The sequence below is a fragment of the Dipodomys spectabilis genome, unplaced genomic scaffold (assembly GCF_019054845.1).
Source record: "Dipodomys spectabilis isolate Male_0828 unplaced genomic scaffold, ASM1905484v1 ptg000026l, whole genome shotgun sequence".
NCBI lineage: Eukaryota > Metazoa > Chordata > Mammalia > Rodentia > Heteromyidae > Dipodomys > Dipodomys spectabilis.
In genome coordinates, this window is record NW_024870703.1 from 8,712,617 (window position 1) to 8,724,034 (window position 11,418).

Genomic DNA, 11,418 nt, shown 5'->3' on the forward strand with positions numbered 1-11,418 from the left:
CTAGGCAATATAATTCCCAGCCTGAGCAAGAAAATCTGTGAGACTCTCATCTCCAATTTACTACCAAAAAATCTAGAAGTGGAGCTGTGGCTCAAGTAGTAGAGCCTTGAGCACAAAAGCTCGGGGAAGCACGCATGCTCTGAGTTCAAGCCCTTGGACTGGCACCACTACCACCACCCCAAAAGAACTAAATATATATGTGGGGGATGGGGGGGAGAGGATGTGTGTCAGAATAATCATACGTGTGTGTGTGTGTGTGTGTGTACATAAAGAGGCTTCACTGACAGAAACAAATATTGAAGCTTCAAATTGTTCTCTTCTGAAGAAATCCACTTGCTGTCCTACACATTCACCAGCAGTGGGAAGCAGAGAGTAGCTTAGTGATCGTGAACCAGGAGTTCACCCAGTGTGCTTTACATTCCTCTGAACATCAGGAAATTCACCCCAGATTGTCTCAGGGAAAGGCTCATTTCAGCTCCCATAGCACAGGGCATGAGAAATGGCTGGACTATAACAGGGGCTGCATCACAAGTTATAACCTGAGAACCATTATCTCCTAAGCGTGTTAAACTATAAGAAATTGGTTATATAATAAACAATATATCTATGCAAGGCAAGGGGAAATTTTTCTTATGTTTTACAATGGTAAGAAAAAGTATTTGTTGGCTCTGATGTAGCTTAGTGGTACAACCCATGCTTAACATATGGGAGGCCTCAGTAAAATCCCCTACCGACCCACTAAAAGATGGTTAGGGAAAACACTCTTTGTATACAAAACTCATGTTTTACATGATCTCAACTGTTTTTAAAACAAAATCCACATGAGACTTGTTTTAACTGGTATCCAAGCTTACTACACTTTTAGTGATGTTACTTAAGAATGTTTTCTTTTTAAATTTTTATTGTAAAGGTGATATACAGAAAGGTTACAGTTATGTAAGTCAGGTGATGAGTACATTTCGTTTGGAACAGTGCCACCTCTTCTCTCATTTTCTCCCAGTTTTTTCCCCTCCCAACCCCACTCTCCCACAAGTTGTATTAAGTATCACTGCTAATTAGTTCATACTTTATCCCACCATTTCTGTGCTTTCCCTTACCCTCCCCAAATCAGATAAACTTACATATAAGACAAAGGGTACAGAAAAATTTTTAAAAAGGAACAAAAGGGGAAAGCAGAGGAAAAAAACCCACAAAAGTAAAATAAAAACCCTCTTGTTTCCCTTTCTTGGAGTTCATTTCAATAAGCATCATTTTATATGATCATATGCACATAGCTATTGAGCCCTTGTGATCCTCTCCTAATAATATCCTCCTGAGGCCCAATGGAATACAAGACCCAGAAATGAACACACAGACCTGTAGCTACCTAATATTTGATCAGTGAGCCAAAAATACAGGATGTAAGAAAGACAACCTCTTTAACAAATGGTGATGACAGAATTGGCTATAGATGTGCAGAAAACTTAAGTTAAATCTGTATACATCACCTACACCAGAATCAATTCCAAATGGAACAAAGACCTCAAAGTAAGATCAGATACCTTGAAAATTTTACAGGAAGGGATAGGGAAAATATAAGGGCTCCTATACACAGGTTGAAACTTCCTAGATAAAGATCCAGAATTACAACAAATCAAAGAAAGACTGGATAAATGGGACTGCATTAAACTGAACAGTTTCTGCATGACAAAGGATAGAGCTAGCAAGATAGAAAGCCCACAGAAAGGGAGAAAATCTCTACTAGTTACGCATCAGACAAGGGCCTCATGTCTAATATATACTTAAGAGCTCAAAAAATTAACCCCCTCAAAAACAAATCCTCAAAGAAACAACAACCTAATTAGTAAATGGGCTGAAGACTAAAAAGAGACTTTTCAAAAGAAGAATGGCCAATGGACACACGAAGAGATGTTCAACATCTCTGGCCATAAAAGAAATGCAAATCAAAATAACATTGAAATTCTACCTCACCCCAGTTAGAATAGCCATTTTCAAGAAAATTAACCGTAACAGATGCTGATGGGGATGTGGCCAAAAAGGAACACTCCTACTCTGTTGGTGGAAATATAAACTTGGTCAATCACTCTGAAAAGCAGTATGGAAATTCCTCAAAAGACTAAACATAAAAAGGTCAGATAAGTTGATGTTAGTGTTAGGTGAAATGAACACAAAGATAAGTTTTCAAATTTTTTCCTTTCTTGTGATTGTTTCTAACATATTTATAAGATGAATTCTTTGTTGTTTTGTATGTTCCCCCCCCCCCCCCCCCCCCCCCCGGTATAATCCCTGATTACACTGTATTTTTTGTTGGTATAATGTATGGAGAGGAAGGGAAAAAACAAATCATTTAAATAGGGATACAGGTGGACCCATTGCAACAATGAGATGTACAAGTCATTATGTCAGAAAACAAACTTTACAACTTTGGCCAGGGCGGGGGTGGGGGGGGGGGAGGAGTTGGGAAGGGATGGGAAGGGGAAACAAAGGAGGAAGCAACAATGCTTGTTAAGAAATGTACTCTTGGGGCTGGGAAGATGGCTCAGTGGTAGAGCGCTTGCCTTGCATGCCTGAGGCCCTGGGTTTGATTCCTCAGCACCATATAAGCAAAAAAAGAAAAAAGCCGGAAGTGGCACTGTGGCTCAAGTGGTAAAGCGCTAGCCTTGAGCTTAAGAGCTGAGGGACAGCGCCCAGGCCTAGAGTTCAGGCCCCACGACCGGACCAAAAAAAAAAAAAGAAATGTACTCTTTACCTTGCCCATGTAATTGTAACCCCTCTGTACAGTATTTTCACACACACACACACACACACACACACACACACACACACAAAAGACTAAACATAGAGCTTCATAGAGCTTCACCTAAGACCTAGCAATCCCACCTGGGAATTTATCCAACTGACCACAAACCAGGCCACCCTGAAGCTACCAGCACAATATGTTTATTGAAGTATCAAGATATAGAATCAACCTGATGCTCCTCAGTAGATGAATGGATAAAGACAATACGGTGTATATATATACAATGGAATTCTATACTCCATCAGAAGGAATGATATTGCCCCATTCATAAGAAAATGTAAAGACCTGGAAAAAATATTAAGTGAAGTAAGCAAGAACCACATAAACATAGGTTTAATGGTTTCTCCGATCTATAAAAATTAAAATGTACTTATAAATCTACAAGTAAACACATGGACAGTAAAAGGCAAAAAAAAATAATGCTTGGGCATGATAAACAGGACTCTTAATCACACAGTGAGAATGTTTTCTTTACAATGATTGAGAAGCTAATTTTTTAAAAATGCTGCCAGGTACACAACAGTTAACAGAACTTCACATTTTTTTCTGGGGTTTTGTTTTTTTTTTTCTTTCTAGAAAGTTCTTTATTTTTTTTTTCTTTTTTTTCTTTTTTTTATTGTAAAGCTACTATACAGAGGGTTACAGTTACATGAGTGAGGTACTGAGTACACTTCCTCTTGAACATTGTTACCCCCTCCATTGTTTTCCCCCTACCATCCCCTCCCTCCCTCCCCCGAGGTTCTTTTTTTTTTTTTTTTTTTTTGATTGTGATTAAATAATTTCAAAGTCACAAGTTCATTCTAACTTCCCTGGAGCAAATTGTCTACCACAGTCTGTAATATATAACAGTGTTCACGTGTTATATACCATATTTGTGATCAGCAGCATGGGGATATTTAGTAGTGGTTCAACCAGATGAGCGGGAGTTCTTTGTTTCTTAAGTCCTGTTAGTTTTGTCGTATCACCTAACCTTTTGGATTTAGCATCCACTTATCAGGGAGACCATGTACCGTTTGTCTCTTCGTTCTTGGCTTACCTCGCTCAACATGATTTGTTTTTTTACCTTTTTTTTCTTTTTATTAATGGAATATGTGGATGTCTCTTAATTTTGTTCGATGACTAGAGAACCAGGAAAAGCTGTTGTTGCTACTGATACATCCTATACTACTATTATATATATATATATATATATGTCTATATATCAGTTTTATATATATATATAACTTGATTGGAAACCTTAGCTTTTCTGTCAACTTTGGAAAAAGTATCCCAGTTTACCGTGTTGACATTGTTCAGAAATTAATAGCTACTATATTGGTCTAGTAACAAATGTAATTTTTTCCATTTATACAGGGGTAAATGCACTGTATTAACTATATAAGGTCTTACTTATGTGGGTTTGGTAATAAGATACTCTCTAAATAATGAAAAAAACTTATTACAATGTGTTTATTCAAGACAAAAAGATCAATAAAGTAAAAGAGAAACCTAGGATTTTGAAATATGACTCATGGGGAAGTAAAAATAAGAAACAACAAACTCAATAAAAGATGCTGGGCTGATTAACACATGAGAAAAATTAGATGCCTTCCTCACTATACTAATACACTCATAAACATTTAAAATATGAACAGTATTTTAAGACCATTAGAAAAAAATAAGATAGAGGCAGAAATCCACAGATTGGATTACACAGCTACAAGCCAAGTATCAGAAACTAGAAAGAGGCAGGAAGGCTCTACTCTCTTACAGTGAGCATGGTCTCAAGAATAACCTGAATTTAGACTGGTAGCCTCCAGAACTGAGACAATGCATTTGCATTTGTGCATTTGAAGAAAAGAATACACTATAAAAATAGAATGATGGTATAAGTAAAGAATGCATGAAGACTCTAAAGCACAAAAAAGAAAACTCTGAATCCAATAAGCATGAAAATAAGCTAAATCTCATTAAGTAATCAGGGAATAAAAAATGAGAAAGCATTGGGATAGTAAGCATTAAAATCTGAAACTATAAGTGTAAGGAAACCGATAAAGAATGTAGAACACAGGGCTGGGGTTGTGGCTTAGCTATAGAACACACTGGTAGTATGGAAAGGTCTGGGTTCCATTCTCAACACCAAAATAAACTCTCCAAAAGCATAACAAAACAAAAAAACTGCCTGGCACCGGTAGCTCACACCTGCAATCCTAGCTTCTTAGGAGGCTGAGATCTGAGGATCACGGTTCAAAGCCAGCCCGGGCAGAAAGTCTGTGAGACTTTTATCTCCAATTAACCACTCAGAAAACTGGAAGTGGTGCTGTGGCTCAAGCGGCACAGCGCTCGCCTTGAGCTGAAGAACATGAGGACAGCACCCAAGCCCAGAGTTCAAGCCCTATGACCGACAAAACAAAATCAAAAACAAAAAAACCCAGCAGATCACCTAGTAACTGCATTTGCAACTATAAATTTCTACTCTTGTGTGCCAAATAATTTGGTCAAATTCTAAATGAGCATTACTCTATGATCCAGCATTCCAACACCAGTTGTAAGCTAGGATAAATTATACGCATGGTCATAAATAAATAGGTATCAAATAATAAGCAAAGGACAAAATATTAAGAGTCAATTCAAGCATGTGTAAAAATGTTTTGGGGTATATAAACACATAATGAAACCAGAGCAAATTTGTTGTAGCAGCTACCTCTTCATAGGAGGCAGAGGTAATAAAGGTAGGAAAAACAGATGGAAGAGGCTTAGTATTCAAGACTGTATTACAGACTTCAACATTAACTATAATGGTTAAATATTTTAATCTGAAGAATTAGAATACTAACATTTTCTAGAGGTAGACTTGTATCAAGTTTTACTAAAACATCCACTGTACTGTTTTTAATTTACTATTATTACTGTTTATGATACACAGAAAGAGGCTGGTAAGAATATTCTGCTCTGGTAATGAGAATAAAAGTTTGGGTGCTGCTATACTGTTTTTCAATTTTTCATAATAAGCATACATTAATTTTAGGATTGGAGAAATAATAATTCTGAATAGGGCAAAATATGTAGGTGGTTAATAAAATAAAACAAAAATGGTACTTTTAAGGTTCATAAAAACAAGATTACCAGCACACTTGCTTCAGTGTTAAAAATACTCCTTAATTTCTAAACAACCAAAACACAAGCCTATTTTTTGAATTCCTAAATGCTTGCATAAAATATTAACATACCAATGGACAGAACAAGATTTTTCCTGTAAACATCACAACCTTTAACAAGAGATAAAAGGCTTCAAAAAAAATATTGACTACTAATAGTTTCATCATAACCTGTAATTACACAAAAATACACAGAAAAATGTAAGAAATAAAGTTGATAGGTACCTCAGTATGAGTTATTTTATTACAGTAATATTTTGTGAAACCCTTCTCAAATTGGCAAATAATCAGAAACTACCAAAGCTTAGCACTATTCCATCAGAAAATAGTTGAAAGTTTTGTTACATGTAATGAATTTTGATCACTGCATAGTATAACCTCACTAAACCTTGTTCCTAAACTGCAAAATGAGCATTTCATCCTGTATCCCTCACAAAAGGATGTGGAGATAAAATACAGGAAATAGCTTAACTGAAAATCTACATGTCTACTTTTTGTAAGAAACAAGGTCAGATCCAAGAACAAGCTACACCTAGCATTAGTGGGACAACTAAACTGAGTAAGGAAAGGTTGAATTGTTCACCAAGAGAAATAAAGGAACTAAATTTAGAAGACAGTAACTGAAATTTCATGAAATAAAAACAACAGAATCTCTAATAGACACGAAAAACTTTAGCCAGGGGCCAGTGGTTCACACCTGTAATCCTAGCTACTCAGGAGGCTGAGATCTGAGGATCATAGTTCAAATCCAGCCTGGGCAGGAAAAGCAATGAAACTCTTTTCTCCAATAAACCACCAGAAAACCGGATGTGGCACTGTATCTCAAGTGGTAGAGTACTGCCTTGAGCTGAAGAACTTAGGGACAGCACCCAGGCCCAGAGTTCAACCCCCATGACCAAAACATAAATAAAAATAAAAAATAAATATTGAAAATTTAAACACTGACATATGACAACAAAATAAGCCCTCCATCAAGTCCTTTTTTTTTTTTCAGTCTTGGGGCTTGAACTCAGGGCCTGTCACTATCCCTGATCTTCTTTTACTCAAAGCTATCACTCTACCACTTGATCCACAGAGCCACTTCAGGCTTTTTCTGTTCATGTGATACTGGGGAATAGAAGCTAGGGCTTCATGCATGCTAGGCAAACACTCTACTGCTAAGTCACTTTCCCAGCAAGTCTTAAGATGTGTATATTACACACACACACACACACACACACACACACACACACACACACACACGCCTGTAAAAAAGCTAATAAAGATTGTAAAACAGCCTGGTACCTGTGGCTCATACCTGTAACACTAACTACTTGGATAGGTAAGAATGGGAAGACTGGCCAGGCACCAGTAGTCATGACTGTAATCCTACTCAGGAGGCTGAGATCTGAGAATTGTCGTTTGAAACCAGTCTGGACAGGAAAGTCTGTGAAACTCTTACCTCCAATTAAACACAACTCAAAAAGCTGGAAGTAGAGATGTGACTCAAGTGGTAGAGTGCTAGCCTTGAACAAAAGAAGCTCAAGGATAGTGCCAAGGCTCTGAGTTCAAGCAAGCCCTAGGATTGGCACCATAAAAGAGGGAGAGGGGGAGGTGTGGGGATTAAAATTTGAAGGAGGTCAGGCAAAAAGTTCATGAGACTCCCTTCTCAAGCCATGGCTGGATGAGGTAGTGCATATCAGTCATTCCAGCAACTATAAGATGTCTAAAAATAGGGAGAGTGTAGTCCAGGTATATTCCTGGCAGAAAAATCAGACTCTAACTTAAAAATAACTAGTGAGAAACAGGGTTAAAAGCTCAGTGACAGAGTACCTTGAGGCCTAAGTTTAAACTCCCTCATCAAACTGTAAATCACAATATGTAATGTACAGCTACTTAGATGGAAGATAGAAAACAAGCCCAACGTGAAAACAGGAACATCAGAATGGAGAATTATGCCTCTAAATATTTTATTTTTACCACTTTATAGATATCCTAGGAGAGTCGTTTTTCTTCTTGTCTCAGCTCACAAACCAAAAAAGTGATTCAGAAACCTGGTTTACCAAGTAACCAATACAAATCAATCTATTAGTCAATAAGAGTAAGAGCCAGGCTTTCAAATCTTCAATATTGCTATATTGTTTCATAGTTAAACAATAACCACAAAATTTTAGAAGCATCTTACCAAGGTGATGTCTCGGGAAGCTGCAGCTGCGCTCATGTGCAAGCTAGGCTGTCGTACTGAACTGCTGCAGTCAAGGGCACGAGCAAATGTCCCAACAGCACTGAATAAACCAAATACAAAAAAATTAGCCTGCCATTTCTTTGCCTTAAAAAAAAATTTGAGTAGTGAATGAGAAAAATTATTTTTAAAAATTTAAGAAGTCGTTGGATATTAAAGAATCAAGAATCAACTAAAAAGTATCTCTTTTTTTTTGCCTCTATAAAAAGATTTAAATACAGGTGGAACACTCCTATCTAAATATCTAAAATGTTCCAAAACTTGAAACTTTGAGCACTGATATGACTAATACAAGTGGAAAATTCTGTACTATGATACTTTGTTTCATAAACAATTATTTTAAAAAATATTGCTTAAAATTACTTTTGATCTCCACATACAATCTGTACACATAAGTGAATAATTTTGCATTTAGACTTAGGACCCATTGTTAAGTCATACCTCATTATAAATACATATACACATATTCCTAAGTTAAAAAAAAAATTCTCGTTCCAAGCATTTCAGATAAAGGATATTAGCCTGCAATTGACAAACCATTTTACCATATATAACTGTAATTCAGTCAAGAAAATTAGCCTGTATAGACATAAAGAAGAAATAAAATGTCATGATGTAAATAATTTGATACTCAAATTTGTTTTTTAAGTAAATCAGTTACATGGTGACTACTATCACAAAGCAAGTTCTAACCACTTTTTTTTTTCTTCCAGTCATGGGGCTTGAACTCTGGGCCTGGGCACTGTCCTTCAGCTCTTCGGCTCAAGGCTAGTGCTCTACCACTTGAGCCACAGTGCCAAAGTATCAGTTTTGGTTTTCTGGCGGTTTACTGGAGATAAGAGTCTCATGGACTTTCCTGCCCAGGCTGACTCTGAACCTCCATCCTGAGATCTCAGCCTCCTGAGTAGCTGGGATTACAGGCTTGACCTTCTGGCACCAGCTCTGACTACTTTTGAACTAACTGTAGAAATCCTTTCCTATGAGTACTATAATATTTAATTAATTTCTACTAAATCCTATTTTTAAAAAAAGTCCACAGTGTTGATTTTCATGCTTTTCTATATGTAAAGGAGCTTTGGGGCTGGGAATAAGGCTTAGTGCTTGCCTAGCATGCATGAAGCCCTGGGTTAGACTCCTCAGTACCACATAAACAGAAAAGGCCAGAAGCAGTGCTGTGGCTCAAGTGGTAGAGTGCTAGCCTTGAACAAAAGAAGCTCAGGGACAATGCCCAGACACTGAGTTCAAGCCCCAGGACTGGTACAAAAAAAGAGGCTTAACTTCAAGAGGTACAGAATAAGATGAAGTTGAGACTTAAGACCAGTATTTTTAAACATTAGCTAAGGAAGAGATTGTTCAAACATTTTAATTAAAATATGACACATATGTAAAAACTACCACAATGCACAGCTACTTACTTATCACAGTGAATGAACTTAGGTTCTAACCAACAATGAGGTACAAAAAAGAAAAGATACCAATCCCTCCCACATTATTCCCAATTCCTGCTTCCCAAAGGAACCATGATCCCAGATCCTAACACCACAGGTAAGTTTTGCTCATATAAAATCACACAGTACGGACACATTGTGTTATTTTCAGACAGGATCCACTATAGCCCAGGTTAGGCCAGAAACTCACTCTGTGTCTAGGCTGCCCTCAAACTCATGATACTCCTACCTCAGCTTCCTGAGTGCTGGGATTTCAGATGTGTGACATCATCAAATTGTCAGCCAGAGCTGTACACATCTATTTTCCTTGTGATGGAGTGTTCTTTTTTATTTCCTATGCCCACCTTTGCTCACTTTAATCAACAGTAGGTGCTGTTTAAAATTTGGAGCTACTATGAATGGTAGCACTAATGTCACTTGTTTATATCCTTTAGTACACAGGTGTACTAAATACACAGGTGTATGCTTTTCTGCCAGGTGAAGTTTAAGGGATGTGGCATTAGATAGCATACTCTTCTAAAGCAGTTTTAACAGTTCCACGTCTTTGCTAATTCTTGGCATTTGAAAACTGGGCCTTAAGAAGTGTAGGCATGGCTCAAGTGGTAGAGAGCCAGCCTGGAACAAAAAAGCCAAGTAAGACTGAGGACCTGAGTTTAAGCCCCAATACATGCACAAAAACAAAAAACAAAAACCACCATAAATTGAACCTTAGTTTGCATTCAGATTACTTTTTTATGCCAGGTGCCAATAGTTCATGTCTGTAATCCTACTACTCAGAAGGCTGAGATCTAAGAATCATGTTTTGAAGCCAGTCAGGTCAGGAAAGTCTGTGAAACTTCCATCACTGATTAAGCACAAAAAACCAGACATGGAGCTGTAGTACAAATCATATAGCACTATCTTTGAGCACAAAAGCTCAAGGATAGTGCTCAGGCCCAGAGTTCAAACCCGAGTACTGGCACACACACAAAAAGATAGTACAGATATATAATTCCTTAGTGACCCTTTTTCTGACTTCCAAGAAAAAGAAATATAGCTCAGCTCATGGCAATTGTAAAAGTAATAAAACAAAGTGCAAATCAAATATAAAAGTGCTGTGTCTTTTCATATACTTTCTCTGGAATTTTCCCACTGACTTTGTTTCCTAATAATGTACATTAAATGCTTTAATCCAATCATTTAAAGAAATAAGGGTTCTGTACTCCAAATGCTGTGTTACTTTCCTTGATGACTATCTCTAAGAACAGTGCTGCCAACGGATGAGCTAAGACTGTTTTTCTTTTGTATTATCAACAAAGTGCAACAGAAAATATTACATCTGATTCTAGTCTTCTGCCATGTCTCATTCCTTCAAGGAAATAAATAAATTTAGTAGAGTCATCTATACCTACCCTCAAATCCAATAGGTATATTTATATCCATTAATGTGTAATACATATAAAACCATTTGTGAAATGTAATATTTTGTACATTATACAATTTTTAAAAAATGATCACACTGTATACATAGGAATGATCAAACTGTATGTCCTTCACTCAACATTACTTTTGAGATTTATCTCTTTGCTACATACAGTTCTAATTCATCCATTTTAATTGCTAAAAAGTAATAGTACATTGTATGAATATACCTTTATTCGTTTATCATTTTTTGCTGATGTTCGCTCAGGATTTTTCCCAATTTATCTACTATTCCAATGTTGTGATAATCTTATTCACTTTCTGCTTTGTGCAATTTTCCATGAGCACCATTTGTTCTCATAATTACAATAACAAAATTTCTGCCCCATTCACTTTTTTTTTTTTTTGGTC

At 36.8% G+C, this 11,418-nt stretch overlaps 1 protein-coding gene across 2 annotated transcripts in view; it reads right to left on the bottom strand.

The window, feature by feature from the left end:
- Nucleotides 1–11,418, bottom strand: part of Mta3 (metastasis associated 1 family member 3) — a 154,173-nt gene that overhangs the window by 68,673 nt on the left and 74,082 nt on the right. For both annotated transcript variants that reach the window (XM_042675471.1, XM_042675472.1), the window contains exon 8: nucleotides 8,102–8,201. In XM_042675471.1, the coding sequence (XP_042531405.1) occupies nucleotides 8,102–8,201 (100 nt within the window). The remainder of the gene's footprint in view (nucleotides 1–8,101; nucleotides 8,202–11,418) is intronic.